Source organism: Lontra canadensis, unplaced genomic scaffold (genome assembly GCF_010015895.1).
Source record: "Lontra canadensis isolate GAN:19392208 unplaced genomic scaffold, GSC_riverotter_1.0 scaffold56, whole genome shotgun sequence".
NCBI lineage: Eukaryota > Metazoa > Chordata > Mammalia > Carnivora > Mustelidae > Lontra > Lontra canadensis.
The window spans coordinates 7,142,379-7,169,048 of NW_022631050.1; the positions used below are offsets into that span (position 1 = coordinate 7,142,379).

General features: G+C 39.7%; 1 protein-coding gene across 4 annotated transcripts in view; it reads right to left on the reverse strand.

Moving 5' to 3' along the window:
• The window catches only part of EHHADH (enoyl-CoA hydratase and 3-hydroxyacyl CoA dehydrogenase), a 48,051-nt gene that overhangs the window by 11,912 nt on the left and 9,469 nt on the right, over positions 1-26,670 (reverse strand). For 3 of the 4 annotated variants that reach the window (XM_032875563.1, XM_032875566.1, XM_032875565.1), the window contains exons 3-4: positions 19,772-19,883; positions 11,272-11,376 (exon numbers count right to left, since the gene is read on the reverse strand). In XM_032875563.1, the coding sequence (XP_032731454.1) occupies positions 11,272-11,376; positions 19,772-19,883 (217 nt within the window). Of the gene's footprint in view, positions 1-11,271; positions 11,377-19,771; positions 19,884-23,982; positions 24,156-26,670 lie in introns of all 4 variants that reach the window. The other variant, XM_032875562.1, reaches the window with a different exon arrangement.

A 26,670-nucleotide genomic window follows, 5' to 3' on the forward strand; every position in this document is an offset into this window, starting at 1 on the left:
TAGTGGGATAAAGCTGCAACAAAATATGAGGGAAATTTTCAGGGTGGTGACAGGTCTTAAAATTGACTCATGGGGATGGCTGTGCAACTCTATACAGTGAACTGAATTATGCCTCATTAAAACTGTTTTTAAAAATGCCTAGAAACGAATTTATCAAGAAATGTATAAAACCTTTAAGAAGATAACTATACCATTTTATTGGAGAACATATAAAGTCTCTAAAAAGAGAGAGACTCCATGTTCCTGGATATAAACATTTCATAACATAAAAATATAAACATTTCCCATATATATTATATATGAATTTCTAATCAGAACACTCTATAATTTAAAAAAATTTCTCAACAGGAGTGCCTGGCTGCTCAGTTGGTAGAACACGTGACTCTTGATCTCAGGGTCGTAAGTTCGAGCCCAACATCGGGGTGGAGCCTACTTAAAAAAATAATAGTAATAAAAGTAAAAATAACTCAACAGAAGGATTCTTTTTTTTCAACAGAATGATGATTCTAAGGTTTGCATCAAAGGATAAATGTGTATGAGAAATGTATCAAATAAGACATGATGTTAAACTTTCTTCAGAATATACTTAGATAAAATTCCTAAAAATCTGTTATGGCCTGGTGTAATGTTATCAGTCATAATTTTAAGATGTATGTCACAGAAATAACCAAATTCTCTTGTCAACTGCAATATAATAAACTCTCTTGTCAGTTGCATTATAATAAATGCATTATCAGATCTTCAAATAAAAAGAATGAACGTGGAACATTATGTTACCACAACTGCTGTCTACCTAAGCCAGAAACTGTTTCTTTTTAAAATATTATTTATTTATTTGACAGAGAGAGAGAGAAACCACAAGCAGGCAGAGAGAGAGTGGGAAGCAGGCTCCCTGCTGAGCAGAGAGCCGGATGTGTGGTTCGATCCCAGGACCCTGAGATCATGACCTGAGCCAAAGGCAGAGGCTTAACCCACTGAGCCACCCAGGTGTCCCAGAAACTGTTTTTTTTTTTTAAGTGCTACCATCTCTTCAAGAATACACCATTACATCAAAAATGTACACCTCAGTTAATTGGACAGAAAACCCACCAGAGGATATAAAGTCGTTTCAGTATAAAAAGGCATGTGCACATGAACCTGTCTGGCATTCGTGTGTTATCACATATGTAAGGGAGACTGAGTAAGGTTTGGATTGAATCACGTATACATGTAAATTTACCTTTGAGGCACTGCATAATCTCAAACTTTTTAAAAAAAATATTTTATTTATTTATTTGACAGACAGAGATCACAGGTAGGCAGAGAGGCAGGCAGAGAGAGAGGAAGGGAACCAGGCTCCCTGCTGAGCAGAGAGCCTGATGCAGGGCTTGATACCAGGACCCTGGGACCATGAGCTGAGCTGAAGGCAGAGGCTTTAACCCACTGAGCCACCCAGACGCCCTCAAACTTTTTTTTAACCTAGGAGGCAACAATATTTCCTTAATGCCTGATGACTAAGTAGAATAAAAAATCATGGATTTTTAAAAATTAACGCTTTCCCATATGATGTTGAGAACAGGAAAGGAGGGGAACACAATGGTTAGCTATACGGTCCCCGTTTGCCCTGCTATAGTTGGAAAGATACGAACTCTACCCAACAGGTTTCCAGTGACTGGCTCAGTTATCCACTGTGTTAGCCCGATCCTCAGTTTCTAGGAAGGCAAGTTCAGCAGAGAAGGATCGAGACCTTCCCAGGGCCTACAGCTGATTTAATTTCCTGGTGGTCCAAAAGGGAAGACAAGAGTGGTCAGTGGGGGGCTGAGGTGAGAGGGAACAAGTATGTGGAGGACAAAGTGCATGAGGAAAGGGGACTGAAGCACCAGTACTGCGGCATGAGCAGGCAGCTGGGGCAGTCTGTGCAGGGACAGGGCACAACTTAGAGCTGGGTGACTGTCCTTGGGACACTACCAGAATTCCCATCTGGTTAGGACAGATTCCCAACATCAGAGTTATCCAAGGAATTCAAAAAGTTCAGATGCACGGGCCCCACTGTAGACCCCGCTCAGGATATTTCAGGGTGGGGCCTACACACGAGTATTTTTAAGACTTCAACACGCGATTTTGAGACGTAGCTTCTGGAAAGTGTAAGAGCAGAGCATTAGGTCAGCGCTTGAGTCGAGGACAGCTGCAGCTCCTGGCAAACTTCATCCTGAGCCAAACACAGAAGAGGGAAGAAAGAAAAAAAGAGAGAGAGAGAAAAGAAAAAAGGAAAGCCTGCTTAATGGTGTGCAGTAATAATTACTGCAGTAATTATTGCTGATCAGGATAATGCTTTTATCCTGGGGATACTCAGAATCTCTCGGACTGCAGGGCATTCTGGGAACTCCTCATGGCACCTGTCCAGACCAGTCCAGGGCCAAGCTGAGCCCATCCGCTGGAGAGCTGGGATCCGGGCGCAAATACAGATGCTTCTTCCCTGCTCAATTTCCTCTCTCTTTCCTGCCGAAGCTATAAAGGATGCTATTACCTTACAAATCTGTTCTATTAGAACAAAATATATTCAGAATTTCCCCTTTGGGTCTACAGGTATTGTGTTTTCAATGTGTGTTTCTTACACACTGGGTTGTTTTAACGTCTTGGTGGTTTTAAATTCACTCAGCTGTATCCACATAATAAGAGAGCCAGGTATAGGCAGGTCAGCACCAGTGTTTGCTGCCCACGAAAATGAAAAGAAGAACTAATTAGTGATTCAAGTATGCTTACAAATGAATTCTTTCCTTGACCCATTCACATTCTTTTCTTTAATTCTTTGAGGTATTGTAAGGCAGGCAAATATTCAAGTTTTGATTAAAAAAAAAAAGAAATAAGTGAATCACCCTCCTAAAGGAAGAAAAGGAGGTGATTATTTTCCCACTTTCTGGGAAACTGACAGGAAAAGATTTTCTCTGCCTAGTTTAAAGAGAGGCACAACATGCAATTTACAGAAATGGTTACCTAAGACATGGAGGACGGTCTCTTCTCCAATTCTGATAAACAGTAAGTAAACTGTGTTTGTCACAGAAGCTCTGCAAAGGACAGACAGGACAACTGTACTTTTTCAGTCTTGCAGGAGGTCACCCACAGAACTCGGGTATTACAAAAAAAGGCAGCTCAATTTAGACATGCGCTTAGGCCTTCTCTGGGAGGCAAGGTCACTCTGTTCTTGTGAAATGTGTGTATAAAGGTTCACAGAGAGCAAAAATAAATTATAAAAAGCCAAAGATAAAATGGAAAGAAAGACGATGATACCATTAAGATTTGTTTAAAGTCACAAAATCAAAATGAACACACAGACCAAAGTCTGTAGGCAGAATTAGAATCACTAAAAATGGCTAACACTGTGCCGTAAGAGTAACAGACCTGGTGTTCATTACAGGGACAAAAACGGCATTAGGTTCTGAGTCAAGGCCCCCAGCTGGATGTCTCTTGTGCCCCTCTTTGGATAACAGCACACGCTTTCAACTTCATGCCAGGAACATGCACGTGGGAATAGGGAGTTCTTACTCAGTTTGGGAATAAACAGGCTGCTGGCCAAATTCAAGTGCAAATAAATAGCATTTTACGGAACCCTCTCCTCCCCAGTTTAGCCAAAGCAATCTGGTTTGACCAAGTAATTCTAAATTGCTCTGCTAAATCCATTGCATTGCAGTAGTCTGAGGAGCTTCATATAACAAGAGCGTTAAGATGCATGACACTAACTTTCACAGTCAACTTTCCTCTCTGGGATGCATGTTAAATTGTAGAGAAATCGGCATCTACTTCCCAAATCTTCCCATGAATACATATACATGATATATATTATGTGGGGTTTGAAATCATAACCCTGAAACCAAGACTTGAGCTGAGATCAAGAGTTGGATGCTCAACGGACTGAACCACCCAGATGCCCCCCAAGTCATATTTTTAGATACATGCTAACTTCCTATAATCCCTTTCTACCTTACTGGTTCCAAACTGCTGATTACAACACTATTAGAAATTCCTTTCCTTTTCTCCTTTCCTATTGGATGTGGAAACTAATTAAGTTCCTTAATCTTTTCCTTGTTATTATTATGTTTTACACACACACACACACACACACACACACACACACACATATGTGTATATCATTATTATTTTTAAGGCAATATTTCAGCTGAAGAAGTTGATCGGGGGTTGGGGGTAGGACATAGGAATGGGGTGGGAATAGGCTTAATTAATGGAGTATTTTTACAAATGGGAAAGGAGAATCCAAATTTTACATGTATTTTAAAAATCGAAGCATAGGGGCACTGGGGTGGCTCAGTTGGTTAGGTGGCTGACTCTTGATTTCAGTTCAGGCCAAGCTGGGCTCTGTGCTCAGTGGGGAGTCCGCTTGAGGATTCTCTCTCCCTCTCCCTCTGCCCCCACTCACAAACACACACTCTCTCTCTCTAAAATAAATACTTTCTTTTTAAAAATTGAGGTATAATTCACATACCATAAAAGTCACCATTTTAAAGTTTACCGTTCAGTGGTTTTTAGTATACTCACAAATACCCATTATAAAATAGAAATATATATTTAAAAAAGATTTTTGGGGAGACTCTCCTTCAAGTCAATCCATCATTTTTGTTCTGGCAAATAACCACATACTAATAGCTATATTTAAAAGCAAATAAAGACTAGAAAAGAGAAGGAGGAGAAGGGGAGGAAAGCCTGGAACAAACAGAAAGGAAAAACACAATGAAAATGAAAGTCAAGATAAATAAATCTGCCTACGCTGTGCATTTCGTAAGATAATAAATGGCAAACGTACATATGATTCTATGAGATAGTCCTTTGTTGAGCTGCACTATTTCCCCACCTTGTATCTCTGGTATTTCCTTTTTACAAAGCAACACCAAGGAATCATAGAATTCCAAATAGTGGAACTCATTTTAAAAGCAACAACAGGGGCGCCTGGGTAGCACAGTCAGTTAAGTGTCCGACTCTTTTTTGGCTCAGGTCATGATCTCAGGGTTATAAGAATGAGCCCCCTCCTCAGGCTCTGAGCTGGGAGTAGAGCTTGTTTGAGATTTTCTCTCTCCCTCTGCCCCTCCCTGCTCCCAGCCTCATGTAGTCTCTCCTTCTCTCTCTAAGAAAAATAAATAAGTAACATCAAACAGTAAAATTCCCAGAGTTTCCCATGGGGATTCTAAGACTTAACTCCCAAAAGAGACATAGTGGAGCTGCCCAGGTTGTAGCAAGAACAAAAAACGAGCCCAACCCCTACAGCCTGTTGGGTCTCCAAACAGGGTTTGAAACCAACTAATTTTACGGAGTCTTTTCCTTTTCTTGATAAAGCCCAAAAAGCTGATTTGAAAGGTCTGTAGAAGGTCACGACTATAATCTAGGTCTCCTGACTTTGGTCCTGAGCCCAGTTCTACAGACTGCCCCTCTTCCACACCGGCCAGACATCACTTTTTCCTTTGGGTAAATTTAATGACTCAGATATTAGGAAAAGATACACATTTTTTAAAACTATTATATTTTTTTAAAGATTTTATTTATTTATTTGACAGAGAGAGATCACAAGTAGGCAGAGAGGCAGGCAGAGAGAGAGGGGGGAAGCTGACTCCCCACTGAGCAGAGAGCCCGATGCAGGGCTTGATTCCAGGACCTGGGATCATGACCTTAGCTGAAGGCAGGAGCCCCAATAAACATTTTTAAAAATATTTATTTCTGGGGCGCCTGGGTGGCTCAGTGGGTTAAGCCGCTGCCTTCGGCTCAGGTCATGATCCCAGGGTCCTGGGATCGAGCCCCGCATCGGGCTCTCTGCACAGCGGGGAGCCTGCTTCCCTTCCTCTCTCTGCCTGCCTCTCTGCCTACTTGTGATCTCTGCCTGTCAAATAAATAAATAAAATCTTAAAAAAAAAATAAATAAAAATAAAAATATTTATTTCTTTAAAAATATGCAATAATATTTCTTTACATAACGCCAAGTATGTGTACAGGGGGACGGGCAGAGGGAGAGGGAGAGAGAGAAATAAGCAGGCTCCCCGTTGAGCTTGGAGCCCTCCTTGAAACTCTCAATCACACAACCCTGAGATCATGACCCGAGCTGAAATCAAGAGTCGGAAGCTTAACCAACTGAGTCACCGAGGCAACCCAAGATAAATAATTTTTTTAAAAAATTAAGTCTTGGGGCATCTGGGTGGCTCAGTGGGTTAAAGCCTCTGCCTTCGGCTCGGGTCATGATCCTGGGGTCCTGTGATCGAGCCCCACGTTGGGCTCTCCGCTCGGCGGGGAGCCTACTTCCTACCCTCTCTCTCTTCCTGCCTCTCTGCCTACGTGTGATCTGTCAAATAAATAAATAAAATCTTTAAAAAAAAATTAAGTCTTCATTATGTGCCACCCAATATAACCATTGACAAAAATTTGTTAGTTTATTTCCTTATGCAAATATTATATGTAGACACATACAATTGTGCAATTTCCTATCTGTTGTTTTCTATAATATTACATGTAAGCATTTTCCCAAGTTCTTCAACTTTCTTTAAAAAATGGAAGTTTTAGGGGCACCTGGGTGGCTCAATGGGTTAAAGCCTCTGCCTTCAGCTCAGGTCATGATCCCAGGGTCCTGGGATCAAGCCCCACATCAGGCTCGGGGAGCCTGCTTCCCCCTTTCTCTCTACCTGCCTCTCTGCCCACTTGTGATCCCTCTCTCTCTGTCAAATAAATAAATGAAATCTTTGAAAAAAAAAAACCAAAAAAAATTTTTTAAAATATGGACGTTTTAATGGCTGAATGGGGTTGCTTCATTGTGATCTACCATCTTTTATGTAAACAATCCCCTAAAATTAGATTTTTGAGTTGTTTCCAATATTTAACAATGATATCCATACTATGGAATACTATTAAGTAATAAAAAAGAATGAAATATTATTACATGAAACAACGTGGATCATTTTCAAAGACATTATGCTAAGTGAAAGGAGTCAGACACAAAAGGCTACATGCTATATTGTGATTCCAACTATATGAAATTCTAAAAAAACAAAACTATAGTAACAGAAAGTAGGTCAGTGGTTATCTGTGGCGAAGGGGAAGGGAAGAGAATCTGTTGGAAAGAGGCATGAAAATACTTTTTTTTAGGGTAATAGAACTATATATTGATTGTGACAGTAGTTACACAACTATAAACAATTACAAAAATTCTTCAAACTCTACACTTGAAATGGGTGGATTTTATTGTGTGTAAATTATACCCCAATAAAGCTTGAAGAAATGAAAACAGAAGCAAAGATTACTATGAAATTTCTTGAAAAAAAAAACTTATTTTCATTTTTACATATTTCCTTTAAATTTTTGGCTATATTCATACTCTATACAGCTATAATTATAGAATCTATGTAAATTTATATTTTAGACATTTTTATACACAATTTTACATATTTCTGTACAGTCTTCATAATTATGATTTAAAATAGTTATACATAATTATCCAAAGCCAAAAATAATTTCCCTACTGTTAACAGGTAAACTACCAAATTTTAAAGCAAAGGATTCAAAAAAAAAAAAAAGAAAGAAAGAAAAGGCAGCTAATTCCTCCTCAATATTTGGATGCCACCAAGTGGACAAACTGTGCAATGTTGCTGAAACCAAGTAAGCCATTTTATACATTTTATAAATTAAAAAAAAAATCAACTTGATGATTAGTTTTCTCATTTAAAGATTATTTTTAAAGTCAGATTTTAAAAATTAAAACAGACCATTTACAATTTACTAGATTACAATCCTCATCTATCTCTTTTATTTACTTAACTCTCAAATCTTAATCTGGGGAAATCAGTTAAGGAAAAGAACTTCCTGTCGAGACCTAGTTCTTTACAAACTGAAGCCGTGGGTGTCAATGCTAGACATGGGTCTATCACAAGGCCCAAACCAAAAACTCGTGTACAGATCTCCAAACGCAAACAGCCTTTGCTGTCAGCCAACCTAGTGACTTCTAACACGACAATAAAGCCTCCCGGGAGGTACGATGAAATTGATGACAAAAAGTTGGAGACAATTGTATGGAAGGCAGAGAAAGATACCAGGAGACTCATTCCCTTTTGGGCAAAGACTTGCTAATTCTCTTTATGAGTCACCAGGATTTTCGCCCCACAGTCCCTGGCCTCTCCAGTTCAAGCTTTTACAGTTGCATTGAAACCGCAACTGGCTAGAGCCACAAAAAGAAAGATTATTTCAGGGAAGTGTTTGGTCCCTGCCAGGGTCCACAAAAGAATGACTTTTTCAAAAGAATGCCTTTGAATGACACTGAGCCATTGCCTACCACCAAGCAGAAAGATGAACACGCAGCTCTACCTGTGACCCAACACTGCTCCCAATTATTTTTTCCGGCACTCTTTAACCCTCCCCATCTTGCTGCCAATCTCCATAAAGTGAAAAGGAATAGCTGAAAAAAAGAAAAAGGGAAAACTCTAGGAGCACCAGTCCCAAGAACTCTTAAAGGAATGCCATGAATCCACAAAGAAAGAAACCAGCCAGAGAAAGAAAAGATAGCTCGCTGAGACCTAACTATGGTTTCATTGTGGCAAATCACAGAGGCTTGTTTCTTTCTCTTTTTTTTTCAAGATTTATTTTTTTATTTGAGAGAGAGTAGGGTAAGGGGCAGAGGGAGAGACTCTTCAAGCAGACTCCCTGCTGAGAGTGCAACCTGATCTCACATCCCCAAGATCATGACCTGAGCCAAAACCAAGAGCTGGATGTTCAACCAACTGAGCCACCCAGGCATCCTGGTTGGCTTGTTTCTATTTGCTGAAATGTTTGTTTGCTTGTTTCCTTCCTTCCTTCCTTTCTTCCTTCCTCTCCTTCTCTTTCTAAGATTTTATTCATTTATTTGACAGAGAGAGAGAGAGACAACTAGATCAGGAACAGATGCAGGGGGGGTGAGAGAGGGAGAAGCAGGCTTCCCACTGAGCAGGAGCCTGATGTGGGGCTCCATCCCAGGAACCGGATCATGACCTAAGCCAAAGGCAGTTGCTTAATGACTGAGCCACCCAGGGGCCCTGCTTGTTTTCATTTTTATTATATTTCTTACAGAAAATACATTATTTCAGTACAAATTCAAAAAGTACAAAAGGGTAAATAATGAAAAGTGTAAACAATGAAAAGTCTTCTTCCAACAGTTTCTCTGGCTGACCAGCCCCATTCCTAGAGGCAACCATTAATCATTTCTTATGAATCTTTACAGAAATATCTCATGTGTAGATGAACAGTTACATATGTACACTCTCCCCATATAGACATTCAGTCCCATTCCCCTTTCCTTTTTGCATAAATGGTGAACCACTATACACAATGATGTATAAGGGTTTTTTTTTAATTTTTTATTTATTTTTATGAGAGAGAGAAAGCACAAGATGGGGAGAGTCAGAGGGAGAAGCAGACTTCCCACTGAGCAGGGAGCCTGATGCTTGATTCAGGATCAAGACCTGAGCCGAAGGCAGACACTTAACCAACTGAGCCACACATGGCCCCCAATTTGTAGTGTTTTTCACCTAATAATACAATTTGTCAGAGCATTCATAACATATCAATATGTAGTTTCCTATTCATTTTAAACCTCTATCATATTCTATCACATGGATATACCATAAGATATTTAAGGAATCCCTTATTAAAATGAAAGTTTACCAGAGGAATGCTGAAAAAGAAAGCCAAAGTTGGTGGCATCACAATTCCAGATTTCAAGCTCTATTACAAAGCTGTAATCATCAAGACAGTATGGTACTGGCACAAAAACAGACACATAGATCAATGGAACAGAATAGAGACCCCAGAAATAGACCCTCAACTCTATGGTCAACTAATATTCAAAAAAGCAGGAAAGAATGTCCAATAAAAAAAGACAGTTTCTTCAACAAATGGGGTTGGGAAAACTGGACAGCCACATGTAGAAGAATGAAACTGGACCATTTCCTTAAACCACACACAAAAAATAGACTCAAAATAGATGAAAGACCTCAATGTGAGACAGGAATCCATCAAAATCCTTGAGGAGAACACAGGCAGCAACCTCTTTGACTTCAGCCGCAGCAACTTCTTCCTAGAAACATCACCAAAGGCAAGGGAAGCAAGGGCAAAAATGAACTACTGGGACTTCATCAAGATCAAAGCTTTTGCACAGCAAGGGAAAGAGTCAACAAAACCAAAAGACAACTAACAGAATGGGAGAAGATATTCACAAATGACATATCAGATAAAGGGCTAGTATCCAAAATCTATAAAGAACTTAGCAAACTCAACACCCAAAGAACAAATAATCCAATCAAGAAATGGGCAGAAGACATGAACAGACATTTCTGCAAAGAAGACATCCAGATGGCCAATAGACACATGAAAAAGTGCTCCACATCACTCGGCATCAGGGAAATACAAATCAAAACCACAATGAGATACCACCTCACACCAGTCAGAATGGCTGAAATTAACCAGTCAGGAAACGACAGATGCTGACAAGGATGCGGAGAAAGGGGAACCCTCCTACACTTTTGGTGGGAATGCACGCTGGTGCGGCCACTCCGGAAAACAGCATGGAGGTTCCTTAAAAAGCTGAAAATAGAGCTACCCTACAACCCAGCAATTACACTACTGGGTATTTACCCTAAAGATACAAATGTAGTGATCTGAAGGGGCACGTGCACCTGAATGTTTATAGAGCAATGTTCACAATAGCCAAACTATGGAAAGAACCTAGATGTCCATCAACAGATGAATGGATAAAGAGATGTGATACACACACACACACACACACACAAACACACACACACTGGAATGCTGCATAGTATTGCATAGTATTCCAAGAAATGGAATTTTGCCATTTTCAACGATGTGGATGGAACTAGAGGGTATTATGCTGAGCGAAATAAGTCAATCAGAGAAAGACAATTATCATATGATCTCCCTGATATGAGGAATTTGAGAGGCAGGGTTGGGAGTTTGGGGGGCAGGGAAAGAAAAAATGCAACAAGATGGGATCAGGAGGGAGATAAACCATAAGAGACTCTTAATCTCACAAAACAAACTGAGGGTTGCTGGGGGAGGGAGACGGTGGTCAGGTTATGGACATTGGGGAGGGTATGTGCTATGGTGAGGGTTGTGAATTGTTTAAGCTTGACGATTCACAGACTTGTACCCCTGGGACAAATAATACATTATATGTTAATAAAAATAATTAACAAAAAATTTAAAAAAATGAAAGCTTAGCTTCCTTCCAATCTTGTGCTATTTTCACTATATTCTTCTTACCAGAAATTTTCTGGACTAATTCGATTGCTTCCTCAACCGGGTCTGAGTTCACCATTTTGTCTAGAATACCCAGCTGGAGTGCTTCCTCTGCCGAAACATGTCTTCCTAAAACAAAATGATACAAAGAACAATGTGAGGTTAAAGCAAAAGCATGACTCTCTCTAGTATAAGAAGGTTATCTGTCCTAGGTACAAACATTTGTTATTAAATGAAATAAATAAGCAACACACTGACTTTTACAGTAGAAAGGTCACTATATAGGTAACAAGAAAACTTAATTCAAGCTTCAGCTCTACCTTCTACTACTGTTTGTGTGATGGTTAAGAATTGTACGGGAATCCCCCTTCCCTCTAGGCAAATGGGAATAATTATGCTTACCTCGGTAATTCTGAGTATCAAGTGAAAATAATATATTTTCTTTATATTCCATAAATCACTATACAAGTACTTTGTAAACTATACATCTCTAAAGAAGAAATGATTGATTTTTGAGAATAATAATATGGTAACAGCAGCAAAGCAGCCGTACCTCTCTTACATCAATACACACCGACATAATACCAACACTGATTACAAAAAAACAAACAACCAAACAAACAAAAATACCAGACCTGAAACATGAATATAGTTGGGTAAACAGGGAAATTATTAATTTGGCACTGTTTATGTTATAATCAAAATTACACGGGCTAAATGGGGTGGACTTCTGTCATTTTTTGCCTAGCCAGCAACTTTGTGGAGTTGCTATAATGTGAGTTTTAGAGCCCTGCCTTTTACTACAGCAGCTAAAAGGGAAGCAGAAGTGATCAGACAATTGTTCCTTCAGATCCATTCAGGTAGGGTGTGGCCCATGACCCTAAATTTGGTGAAAGCAGGGCTCAGAAGTGGGGTTTTAGCCTGCAGTGAGGACACTAAGCAGCAGCTAGCGACATCTAGTGTCTGATGGCGGTGGTACCAGGAGCATCTACTGTCTGGAGGTGTCCTGAGTTCTTCACTAGGTATAAATATGTAATTTAATCTGAATATTCTGAAGTAGCAGGTTAAGGGATACGAGGACCCCTTATCACAGGGTCAGAAGAAAGGAGACAGTAACACCTTACTTGCTTTCTTGCCAGTACCATCTTGCCTTGCAGAAAGTGATCATCAAATCAGTCTTGAGGGCAACAATGCCACAGTCCTAGCTGTTCATACAGTGTTAGTGGATATCATCTTTGAGACACACCCTCCATTCTGGGTTCTTAGTAGTGCTTCAGAGAGTTACAAATGGGTTTTCTTGATCTGATAGACAGTTCAGTGGTTTCCGGCAGGGGCCACTCTGCAACATTATTTAGGCGATTTTCAAGAAGTGCCCTTGAAAACAGGCTCCCTGATTTCCTCCTGGGGTGAGGAGTGGATGAGTGGCTGCAGGTGTCAAGTCTCCTGTGTGTAAGATCACTGGGGCAGGGGGATCGGGGGAGATGCCTGAGTAGCTCAGATGGTTGGGCGGCTGCCTTTGGCTTGGGTCATAATTTCCAGGTCCTGGGACTGAGCCCCATGTCAGGTTCCCAGCTCGGCAAGGACTCTGCTTCTCCTCCCTCTGCCTCTCCCACTGCTTGTGCTTTCTCTGTCTCTCTCTCAAATGAATAAATTAAAGAATCTTTAAAAAAAAATAAAGTGTTAACTCCATTGTTGGTGTTACGATTCTAGATATCAGCTTAGGCTATATTTAGTAAGCCTTTTTTAATGTTTCCCTGACTCATTCTTAACTTTACAAGGGAGTCCAAAGTGGAGACCCTAAAAAAACAAAACAAAACAAAACCAAAAAACAACACTTGGGTAAGGGGTGAGTGACTCAGCCTGCCCAGGTTAAGGGCATCAATGGCAGACAAATGGAAAATGGAAACCTGAGTACAAAAAGGCTCTTTAGGGCAAGTGTGTAGGTACTGTGAGCTAGCCAGACGGTGCAAATTTCTTCAGCTGTAATGATTGCTTTCAGCCTGAATTTCACACAAGTGGAGGTGTAGCACGACTGTTCTTACAAAGTCAGTGAGGTTCTGGGTTCTTTGATTCTGTTTCGAGGGCCTAAAGATCCAGCTCTGTATGTACAACCCGAATATTCAGGCTCAAACTTAAACTTGCTTTTTCTCTTGCTGCCCTCAGTGTAGACAACAACCAGGGTCCAAGGGACTTTAATGAGAACCTTGCCAAGAGCTACTATAAGGAGACCCAGGGTAACTGAAGCTGAGACTTCTCTTCTCCAAAGTGGGGAATCTTGATTGTTTCCAAGGTTCTTCATGGCTTCTTTTCCAATCTTTAAAAATCTTTTTCTACATGGAATCCTTTCCAATGTCATTTTTAAGGTCCTCCTAAAATTGTACAATTTAAAAAGATAGGTATATGATTCTGATGTTAGTTTTCTTCTAATTCACTGTGACCTTTTCTATGCAAATCAAAATCCATCATATCCTTACTGTTCGTAGTTCTTCTCTTCATCAAGTTAAAAATAGTGGTATTTCTATAAGCAGCAGTGCTTTGGAAAAGGCAATCCTTGTTCACTTCATTTTTGTCAAAGAAGCCAGATTTCTTCCTGACTTCCCCCAAGATATGCTTGCCTTTGAGACTTAATGATGAAAACAGAGACACAAGATTCCTCAATATTCCCCCCCATGCTTCAATTTTTGTAAACCTTGGAATTTACAGACTCATTTCACATTATTATAATTTCCCCCATATTTTATTTGCTTTACTTCCTTTCTATTTGATCTTTCGCAGAATGAACAGCTTACGTGCTTTGAATTCTGTAGTATATTGGATTATAAGCACCCTCTTATGAATTTTACATTAGATAGTTAACAGACTGTACATTCTTAAAAGTGTACTTATCATACCATTTAACTTAAGACAATTTCTAATTTAATTTATTGAAAATCAAGAAATTTAATACTTTTAGTTTTTCTAGCTACCCTTTCATACTCTGTACAGATTTATAACACCTCCCCAGCATTTAAAAGAAAAAAGCAGCATTTTTTAGGCACATAGACTCATACTATTTTCTAATTTGGATCATGTACACACAGTTTTGTATGGTGGTTTCTGTGTCAGAAAAAAAATAATGGATTTCAATTAGCAGTTCCCAAACTTTTTAAGCTTAGGACCATTTTGCACTCCTAAAGATAATGGAGGACTCCAAAAAGGCTTTGTTTATGTGGATCATTTCTATCAATATTTACTATATTAGAAATTAAAACTGAAAACTTTCAAAATGTTTCTTCATTAAATCACTTTAAAACAATAAGGATAGGGCACCTGGGTGGCACAGTTGGTTAAGCATCTGCCTTCAGCTCAGGTCATGATCCCAGGGTCCTGGGGTCGAGCCCTGCATCAGGCTCCCTGCTCAGCGGGGAATCTGCTTCACCTCTCCTCTCCCCCTGCTTGTGCTCTCTCTCTCTCCCTCTCTCTCCCTCTCTCTCTCTCTCTCTGTCAAGTAAATAAAATCTTAAAAAAATAATAACAAGGATAAATGTTAATGTTAACATTAATGTGAATACATTTTAATGCAAAATAACTATATTTTCAAAATTTTAAAAGTCCAATGAGAAGAGTGTCATTGTTTCATATTTTGCAAATTTCTTTCATTTCTGCCTTAATAGAAGACAGCTGGGTTCTCATATATCCTCTACATTCCATCTGCTCTGACATCACATGGCTTACAACCACCTCTGGAAAGTTCTACTATACATGTGTGAGGGAATAAGAGTGGAAAAGGCAAGTCATGTCCCATTGTTATGAAAGTAGCTCTGACTTCATGAACCCCCCCCAATGGTCTTAGGCATTCCCCGGAGTACCCGGACCCTACTTTCAGAATTTCTGATATAGATTATCATTTTAAAGATCGTATAGAATCTTAGAATAGGCTTGTTGTTTTAAAGACTGTACAGAATCTTAGACTAGGATTCTACATCCTAGGATTCTATACAGTCTTTAAAATGGGGGCGCCTGGGTGGCTCAGTGGGTTAAGCCTCTGCCTTCAGCTCAGGTCATGATCTCAGGGTCCTGGGATCCAGCCCCACATTGGGCTCTCTGCTCAGCAGAGAGCCTGCTTCCCCCTCTCTCTGCCTGACTCTCTGCCTACTTGTGATCTCTCTCTCTCTCAAATAAATAAAATCGTTAAAAAATAAAATAAAATGATAATAATGTAAGGATAATAAAATATGACAAGCATACAGGATGCCTGGGTGGCTCAGTCGGTTAAGTGGCTGCCTTTGGCTCAGGTCATGATCCCAGAGTCCTGGGATCGAGTCCCACATCGGGCTCCTTTCTCAGCGGGCAGCCTGCTTCTCTCTCTGCCTCTGCCTGCTTCTCTGCCTACTTGTGATCTCTCTCTCTCTCTGACAAATAAATAAATCTTTTAAAAAATATGACAAGCGTATGCAACAGTCATGTACTAGAACTGCGTATGATCTGATTTGATACACACCAGCTCTGCCTTGGAACCTTGGGTACTAGGATAGTATACCAATGTTCCCTATAGTTAATGTTTATTTGTGGCTGGAGTAATTGTAGTTATTTTGAAAGTAGTCTTTTGTTTTGTTTTTATCTTTCGGGAGCTCTCAGGATTCCATTTCCTAGAAGTTTAAAATCTTTACCAAAGATACATCAGGCAATTGAAATCTCATCATTTTTTCCAAGAAAATGGTGAACTTGCTGAAATGTGACCTCTGGCTCCATTTCATATCTGAAGAGTTTCTTCTGTTTTTTCCTTTGGTTACCACTTCTCACCTTTTTGCTTCATGCTTTGGGAACTCTTGTTATTCAAAGCAGAGACCTCGAATACATACCTTCTCTATTTTTATGTTAGATTCTGAATTTCAAAAACGGATCTCTATTTATCCTGCACTTGCTGATTGAGTTGTCTGTCCGATCAAGTCCTCTTTTCATTGCTTCGAAAAGAAGTTATTTGGCCCAGTGTTTTGATTTTAGACAGGGGGTTCTTATTGAACAAATGCAGTATTTTCTAAGTTAGATTATTTTCTAAGATTTTCATTTTCTTTCATCTGTTTCACATTAATGTTTCAGTCTTTTAACACCACGGAATATTTTGAGATGTTTGGGGCTCAGTGTTAAGTTTTTTTTGTTTGTCTGTGGGTTTGGGTCCCTGAATTGTATTTGCTGATATATATTATTGCTACTTGGGAGCTCCGGCTACTAAAATTTACCCTTCATATCTTGTTCAAATACGGAGAAAACTCACCTGAACTTAACCCACCTGAAAAGCAGGTAGGATAAGGATGCCACTCACAACATCTCCCTTACTATTCTAGGTACTACTAAGAAGTATCTCCTCAAAGTCTACAGCCTGAGAGTACCCCTGTCCCGGGAATGACCATAAAGAAATTCAGGGGCTGGAGCAAAGCTCTACAAGAACAGAGCAGAAACTCTGTATGCTGTTCAGTGAACAAGGAGGACAAACCCTAAAAAGAGAAAGCAGAAGAGCAGGGCACTGTATCCTTGTCATTTGATTGGACAGAGAACACCAGGCAACGAATCAGAGTGGGCTCAAGCTTCTCTTTTGCGGTTACTGGGAAAGATTCAGCTGTTTTCAGGTAGCATTTTAAGGGAAGTGTGGAAAAGCAATGGTGGTTGTCCTAATTGCTTCACTTTCCAGAATTAGCTCTCTAATGGTTTCCAGAAGATCCAAAAAGATTAGCTATTTACTCATTAATTTAATCCAAATCTGTTTACTTATTAACTTCCTATGGGCACAGTGCCTACCAAGTTGGTGTTTGGTTTTTTTTTTCAACATTAACAGCAGCAGGGGATCTTCGACTTTCAATAACAATTTTTTTTTAGCATACTCTGTTAGAAAAAAAAATATTCCAAACCAAAGACTAACAGTCTTAATGGCTTCATTATCAAGAGGTACTGTATTAGCCTCCTCCACAAATTCCCACAAACGTAGCAGCTTAAAACAACACACATTTCTTAGCTTAGCTTAGTTTGGAAGTCTGAAATAGGTCAGCAAAACTGTCTGGGGGCTCTAAGGGAGAATCCGTTGCACGGTCTTTCCCCGCCTCCAGAGGCTGCCTGCATCGCTTGGCTTGTGACCACTTCCTCCATCTTCAGAGCCAGCTGGCAACATCTCTCCTCTCTGACCTCTTGCCTCCCTCTTCTAAGGATGCTTGTAAGGAATTGGGCCCACCTGAAAAATCCAGAATAATCTCTCTTCTCAAGATTCTTAAGTTATTCACATCTACAAAGTCCCTTTTGAATGTGAGGTAACATATTCAGTGGTTCTGGGGATGAGGACAAGGACATCTGTGGTGGTGGTGGTGGCATTATTTGGCCTGTCACAGTTGCTGTTCATTAAATGTTTTCTATGTGGCAGCTACTCTACCAGAAGCAAGTCCTGTGATTTCATTATTCTTTAAAGCAACTGTGTGGTATTGTTACTGATAAGAAAATGGAGGCTGAGAGATCAGAAGACCTCTCTCCTAAACCCCAGCCAGTTTGTCCAACTGCCTACTTGACATCTCCACTTGGATGTCCCATAGTCCTCTCAGACTTAACATGTCCCAAAGTAAGCTCTTGTGATTTCTCCCTACAACCTACCCCACCAGCAACAATCCCCATCTCAATAATGGCACCATCCTTTCAGCTGCTCAGGCCACCAGAATCACTCTGTCTCCTCTTTCTTGCACCTCTCGCTTCTGATGGGTCACAAAATCCTGCTAGCTCTTCCCTCATAACATGGGCAGAATTTGACTATGTCTCACCATTTGCATGGCTACCCACTCAGGTTTCAGCTCTCCTCATCTCACCCTTGGATGATTAGAGCAGGTTGCTAATCATGATGTAGCCTTCCTACCTCTGCTCTTACCTCCAGTTAATGTATTTTCAACAGCCAGAGTGATCTTTTAAAAAACATAAATGAGAGCTTGTGACTCCCCTGCTCAAAACACTCCAATGCCTTTCTGCCTCATTTAGAAGAATAGCCAAAGTCCCATTCTATCATCTTCAAAGCCCTATATGATGCCACTTCATCTCCTATGTCTCTTCCCCTTACTCACTTCACTCCAGCTGTATCAACCTTCTTGCTGTTCTTTGATACTTCCAAGCGTACTACAGCCTCCCGGGCTTTGCGTTTGCTATTTTCTCCATGTGGAATACTTTCCTCTAGATATTGGCATAATAAGCCTCCTCACCTCTTTCAGGTCTTCACCCAGATATCATTTCATAGGAAAGCCTTTTTAACCCCTCCATCCCTAACATTTTATATTAAAATATTACCCCTCTATCCCTAACATTTTATATTCCCACTTTCTGTTTTATGTTTCTCTTTGGCACTTATCTCCATCTAACCTACTATTTACGTGACTTACGTCATAGGTAGGCATATGTGTGAGTATACAGTTGTGGTAGCTAGCCTCCAAAGTGACTCCCAGTGAGTGTCACCTCTTGGTGTTCAAGCCCCCTCCCATGTTGAATAGTGAAGTCCTCTATAAGCAAGATCATATGTACATTATGTATACATATATATTATATATATCTCATGTATAGATGTATAAATGTATATTATATATCTGTTATGTATATACATAATCAATCAGAAAAGATGGTGCATGACTCCAAAGCTAGGTCATAAGACATCACAGCTTTCGCCTTGTTCTGTCTTGGATCACTGACTCCAGAAGAAGCCACTGCCCATGTTGTGAAGACACTCAGGCAGCTGTAGGGAGAGGTCCACATAGAGAAGAAATGAAGCCTCCTGCCAACAGTCAGCATCCACTAGCCATCCATGTGAGGGAACCCACTCGGAAGTAGATCCTTTAGCCCCATTCAAGTTTTCAGATGACTACAGCTCCAGTCAATGTCTTGACTACAACTTCATGAGAAACCCTGAGCTAGAATCGAGCTAAGCTGGTCCCAAATTCCTGACCCGAAGAAATATCGTCAACCAAAACATGACTCTTTCTTCCAACCTTATCTCAGTTGGAAATCTCTTTAAAAGTCTCAGCAGTATTTGGTAAATCTAGGGTGTTTAAATGTTTTATAGTATTGTACTGTTCACATTCCCTAGTGAAAAAGAACAATCTTCATTTGTAGCTAAAATCTTAATACCTGTGAAAGGAAAAATTCAGTCTTTGCCACACTGACACATGAAATCTTTCTGTGACAATTCTGGTTTTAATTTTTATTTATATTACAATTTTTAAATTGAGTCTGAATATAACGTACCTTATATGAATACCAGTGTCTGTGTGTGGACACTTGAACTATATAATTGGTGCTTTGTACACACTTTGATTTAGAAGGCACTTACATGTGGTCTTCATGGTAATGTCTGAGAAGCTCTCAGGGAAGGTACTCTTTCCATTTTACAGATGAGAAAATCGATTGTCAAAGAAGTTGAAATATCCTCTTAAGATTACATGAGTAGGGAATGGCCAATCTAGAATTTCTCTACATTCTCATTCAGTTCCTCACATTGCTCTAGACGGTTGTTGGCAGGGTTTGTACTGACCTGAGGTAATTAAGTCAAGTGCAGCAGGAACTCCAATGAGTCTGGGGAGAAGCTGGGTTCCTCTTGCACCAGGAAGGATTCCTAATGTGACTTCTGGAAAGCCAATTTGAGCCTATCAAAGTTTGAAGACATGAAGATCGTAAGAATGAGATGCCCTGTAAAATCAAGGCAACCATTCCCTTGGATTTCCCACACTCTTGAAAACACTGTTTCATAATATTCAGCAAATATTCTACAGGGAAAATGAGTCCACACTCTACTTAATTAACAGCATAAACAAAGCTGTGCTTCATGCTGAAACACATCTCTAACTTCTTACACATTTTTTCTCTGACTCCATTATGAGCTGTTTGGGCCAACAAAAATGATATTCTCCAGAAACAGCTTTATGGAGCCCTAAAAGAGTGAGGCAGCCAAGAAATTAAAAAAGACAACCCACAGAATAGGAGAGAATATTTGCTAATCATATATGTAGAATACATAAAGAACTTTTCAACTCAATAATAAAAAGACAATCCAGTTAAAAAGGGGCAAAGGCTCTGCATAGACATTTCTCCAAAGAAGAGATATAAATGGGCCAATAAGCACATGAAGAGATGTTCAATATCATTAGCCATCGGGAAAATGCAAATCAAAGCCACAAATTCACATCCAATAGGATGACTATAATAAAAAGACAGACAGGGCGCCTGGGTGGCTCAGTGGGTTAAGCCGCTGCCTTCGGCTCAGGTCATGATCTCGGGGTCCTGGGATCGAGTCCCACATCGGGCTCTCTGCTCGGCAGGGAGCCTGCTTCCCTCTCTCTCTCTCTCTGCCTGCCTCTCCATCTACTTGTGATCTCTCTCTGTCAAATAAATAAATAAAATCTTTTAAAAAATAAATAAATAAATAAAAATAAAAAGACAGACAATAACAAGTGTTAGAGAGGAGGTAGAGAATATAAAACCTTCATATATTGTTAGTGGAAATAAAAAATGGTACACTTTGGAAAACAATTTGGCAGTTCCTCAAATGTTGAACATAGAGTCTCCATATGACCCAGCAATTCCGCTCCTGGGTATGTACACAAGAGAAATGCAAACATGCCCACCAAAAAAAAAAAAAAAAAAAAAAAAAGTACACAAATTTTCATAGCACCATTATTTAAAAATGCCAAGAAAATGGAAACAACCAAATGTCCATCAATGGATGAATGGAAAAAGAAAATGTGGTATATCTATACAGGGGAATATTATTAGGCTGTAGAAAGGAATGAAGTACTAATACAGGCTACAGCATGGGTGAACCTTGAAAACATTATGCTAAGTGATAGAAGCCAGTCATAAAAGACAACAAGCTGTATGATTCCATTTATATGAAATGTTTAGAATGGGCAAACCCATACAGACAGAAAGATTAGTGGTTGTCAAGGACTGGGGGAGAGTGTAGATGGTAGGTTACTCCTAAAGAGTATGAATTTTTTTTTTGGAATAATAAAATGTTCTAAAATCAACTGTGGTAATGGTTACACAACTCTGTGAATATGCTAATACACCATTCAGTTGTACACTTTAAGTGAGTGCATTACATGGTATTTGAATTATATCTCAATAAAGCTATTGCAGAAAAATAATCAGGCAACAACCTCAGTCCAGACAAGAGAGTGAGCTTGAGCCTTTATCACATGCCTCTCCTGGCTATTTAAAAGTGGGTAAAGCTTGGGGCATCTGGGTGCCTCTGTTGGGTAAGTGTCTGGCTCTTGATTTCAGTTCAGGTCATGGTCTCAGGGTTGTAAGATCAAGCCCTGCATTGGACTCATGGTGGGCGTGGAGCCTGCTTGAGATTCTCTCTTTCCCTTTCCGTCTGTCTGCACTGCCTGCCCTCCACCATCCCCCCCACCAACTCCGGCACCCCCCACCCCTGCACACATGCTCTCCCTCTATTTAAAAAAAAAAAAAAAAAGGCTAGAGCTCTGTTAGTCATCTTCTAGGTTCAGGATGGGAAGAGGAAAGCACTTTAATGCAGACTGTCATTTACCCACATTGTAATGCCCACAGCTCCAAAATAAATATCTGAGCCTCTCTCACACAAGGCTTTCCTAACAGTCAGTCATGATTTTTTCCACCACTATTCATCCCCATCCCAGCTGACTTATTGTTCATAACTTAGATCTGCAGTCAGTGTGCAGAAGGCACATTAAGAGGGACACAGAAAAAGGAGCACTTAGGATATAAGTCTTTATTCATAAGCCTTTATAAAAATTAAAATGCCCTAAGGGGGGCACCTGGGTGGCTCAGTGGGTTAAAGTCTGCCTTTGGCTCAAGTCATGATCCCGGGGTTCTGGGATCAAGCCCCACATCGGGCTCTCTGTTTCACGGAGAGCCTGCTTCCTCCTCTCTCTCTGCTGCCTCTCTGCCTACTTGTGATCTGTCTGTCAAAAAAATAAATAAAATCTTTTAAAAAAAATTAAAATGCCCTAAGGAAACAAATAAATTATGGTATAGCTGTAAGACAAAATTATGTAGCCATTTAAAATGATAGTTTTAAGGACTATTTACAATAAGAATAACAGCAAATTTCATCAGAAACCATAGAGGCCAAGAGGCAATGGGATGATGTATTCAAAGCATTTCAGTGTTTTTACTTTCAGGTAAAAACCTACTTTCAGGTAAAAACCTGTCAAACAACAGCTCTATACCTGGCAAAACTAGCTTTTGAAAATGAAGATAATTTAGGGTGCCTGAGTGGCTCCATTGGTTAAGCGTCCAGTTAAGTGTCTGACTCTTGGTTTCGGCTCAGGTCATGATGTCATGGGTCATGAGATGGAGCCTGAGCAGGGCTCTGAGCTCAGTGGGAGTCTGCCTGAAGATTGTCTTCCTCTCCCCCCACTCCCAATTTATGCACACAAATGAGCACATGTACTCTCTTTCTCTCTAGAATAAATGTTTTTTTTTTTTAAAGATAGCAAAGAAAAAAAAAAGGTGTAAGAAAAAAAATACTAGGTAGGAAAAAGACCAGAAGAAAACAAAATAGAATGCTAATAGTTATTTCTGTACTGTGAGTTTATGGGTGATTTTAGTTTACATCTTTATAGTTTCCTGTATTTTCTAGTCTATCACAATGATCAGTATTATCATTATCATTAGAAAATTATGTTACTTATAGGGGCGCCTGGGTGGGCTCAGTCATTAAGAGTCTGCCTTCAGCTCAGGTCATGATCCCAGGGCCCTGGGATTGAGTCCCACATCGGGGTCCCTGCTCAGCAGGAAGCCTGGTTCTCCCTCTCCCACTCCCCCTGCTTGTCTCCTCTCTTGCTGTGTCTCTCTCTGTCAAATAAATTAATTAAATCTTTAAATAAATAAAATCTTTTTAAAAAAAAAAGAAAAAGAAAACCATGTTATTTACAAAAACGTTACCGTTGTAAGACTGGTATCACAGACTTCATCTACATATCTAATAGCCCAAATTGTATCTATCTACAGAAACAAATGGATTTACAGTTTTGTGCTATTTTCAAATAGAAAATTGTCTTCTTAGGGACTGATAATTATGAGGGACCACGAAACCGAAACCTTTGAGATAGGACATAAAATTTTAGGGGCACCTGGGTGGCTTAGTCAGTTGGGCGACTACCTTCAGCTCAGGTCATAATCCCAGGTCAGGGTCCTGGGATTGAGCCCCACATTGGGCTCCCTGATCAGTGGGGGGCCTGCTTCTCCCTCTCTGTCTGCTGCTTCCCCTGCCTGTGTTCTCCTGCTCTGTCTCTGTCAAATAAGAAAAAATAAAATCTAAAAAAAAATTTTTTTTTACAGTACACATACTCAGGATGATAGTCAAAATATTTTCTATCTCATACTGCATGAACATGGCTCAGAGGAACCTGACCTGAGCCATATTACCGGATCAGAGTCCTGGGGGCCCAGTAGTGACCCAGGACATCCCCTTTAGGTGGTAGATCATAGGGAGACCCAAGGGATAGGGTAAGGGGAATCAATTGGACAGTCACGGGGCTCAGGGTAATAGCTATTCACCCATCGGAATGGACATATTTTCAACAACTACTTCCACTTGCTGGGGCACAGAAGCAGAAAAACCAGTGCTAAAAATACATGAGTTGTTACCCAGTGAGCTCGTCCTTTAAAATGAACACCTCTGAGGCATACATAGCATTTAGATTTTGCCTTAAAGAAAAATCCCGCACACCAGGCCCCATAAGGAGTTTTAGCTGTTACCTCTGCATGGGCAATCCTATAGTGACAGCCCAGGGCCAGCTCCAGTCCCCCTCCTAAAGCCAGGCCTTGAATAGCCGCCACCACGGGCTTCTCATTTCTCTGTATTTCATCTACTACATGTCCCAGGACGAGGTCAGACATTCTTGGTGTACCGAAGCTGTGGATATCAGCTCCTAAGGACACAGACAAGGTAAAAGAAAGCTGAGAAAGACTTGGGCTCTGTTATATAATGATAAGGTAACAGACAACTCTCAAGGAATCTCAGACTCTTAGGGTCCATGAAACATTTTATCTTTTGGGTGGACACACAGCGAAGAAAGAACAGCCTGGAAAACATAGAACATGAGAGAAAATCCCCAAATCTTTATCAGGAATCCTGTAATCTTCTGAAGTCTTTCTATATGACAGGTAGCTACCCTACCTTTAAATAATTAAGGGGCACCTGGGTGGCATAGTTGGCTAAGTGTCTGACTTGGTTTCAGCTCAGGTCATGATCCCAGGGTCCTGGGATCGAGCCCCGAATCAGGCTCCCTGCTCAGCATGGAGTCTGCTTGAGTCTCTCTCCCTCTGCCTCTCACACTCATGCTCTCTCTCTAAAATAAATAAGTAAAAATCTTTAAAAAATGTTTTATAAAAATTAAAAAGCTCAGGGGGCACCTGGGTTTAGTCGGTTGAGCGCCGACTCTTGGATTCGGCTGAAGTCATGGTCTCAGGGTCATGAGATTGAGCCCCAGGTGAGACTCCACACTCAGCAGGGTCTGTTTGAGATTCTTTCCCTCTCACTCTTCCTCCTCCTCTGCCTCTCCCCCTGCTTGAATGTGTACTCTCTCTCTCTCTCAAATAAATCAATACATAAAAATCTTTAAAAATTTTTTAAAAAGGTTAAAAAGCCCAGAGAAGGGGAACAGAGATTCTGAGGTTGAGCCAGCCCTTCCTAATCTTTTGCATGGTATTGCTCACCAACCCTATTCACAGCAAGTTAGACCCATATCTTTGTTAAGAGCATGAAGGCATTACAACATAAAACTTCAGTGGAAACACATACATATTTAGGAATTACATGTTCATCAACCAGCTTGGAATTATGTTTTCATAATAGATTTTTTTTGTGATCAAGAAAAGTAACAACATTTATATGTTTTCCTAATCATAAAAATAACACACGTGGGGCACCTGGGTGGTTCAGTGGGTTACACATCTGCCTTCGGGTCAGCCCCAGGGTCCTGGGATCCAGCTCTGAGTCGTGCTCCCTGCTCAGTGGGAAGCCCACTTCTCCCTCTCCCTCTGCTGCTCCCTCTGCTTGTGCTCCCGCTCTCTAATAAATAAATAAAATCTTTAAAAAACAAAACATGCATTACAGGAAATTTTAAAAATATACAGAGTAATAAAAAACATAAAGACCACCTCAAAAATCACCACACAGAGATAACAATGTAATATTTTGGAGGAATTCTTAGTTGTTTCCCAGTGCATATATGTAAATGGCTTTGTGACCTTCAGTAAGCTATTTATTTAGCCTTTAATCTCAACACCTTTCTTAAGTGACTTTGAATTAAACAAAAATTTACTGTAATATACATTTAACAATACTGAGAGCATTCTATAACATCATTTTTCATATTTTCCTTTTTTCACATAACCTTATAAATACTGAGCATTTTCCCTATAGCATTATCTATCCTTTAAAAACATTAAGCAAGGGCGCCTGGGTGGCTCAGTCAGTTCAGCATCTGCCTTCCGCTCAGGTCATGATCCCAGGGTTCTGGGATCAAGCCCCATGTCAGGCTCCTTGTTCAGCAGTGAGCCCGCTTCTCCCTTCGCCTGCCACTCCCCCTGATTTTGCACGCTTGCTCTCTCTCTCTCTCTCTGTCAAAGAAATAAATAAAATCTTTGAAAAAAAAAAAGGGTAGCTCTTTCTGCCCATGGGTCCTGTCCCTGGGCTTTAATAAAATCACCTTTTTGCACTCAAATAAATAAATAAATAAAAAGTATTTATAAATAAATAAATATATAAAAACAAAAAACATACAATATGTCTATTATTAATATATTATATAATATATGATATATAATTTACATATTATATTTTATAATATTTAATGTTATATTAATATAAATATTTATACTATAAATATAATATTTAAGATATATAAAATATAAATGATATATAAATATATGACATATATAAATAAATATTTATTTATTTATTTATTGGTATAAGTTAAAAAGTTAAAGCAATCATTTCATATTCAGCCTATTTATGTTTTTGTTTCTACCTGCTCCTTACCTAGCATTATTTTTTTTTCTTACCCATTCATCATATTCCTACTCTAATCTAGTGTTATTACTATTGTTCTTATATAGATTCCTTTTTGGCTTAAGAAAAACAAGATCTATTTCACCCTCTAACTTTAGATTTAAACAATATTCATATCCTGATAGCAATTAGCACATACTGGATAAACACTTTACACTGGGCACTGTGCTAAGTAGTTTGATATATTCTCTTACTTAATTTTCTTAACACCTAGTTTAAGTGTCTAACAATCCCCATTTTACAGGTCAGGAAGTTAAGGCTTTGAGCTGTTAAGTGGCTAGTTCAAACCTATGACCAGTTAATTACTGGTAGAAAAAGGATTTGAACTTGGGCAGTTTAACTACATAGCCCATATTCTTAAATGTTATACT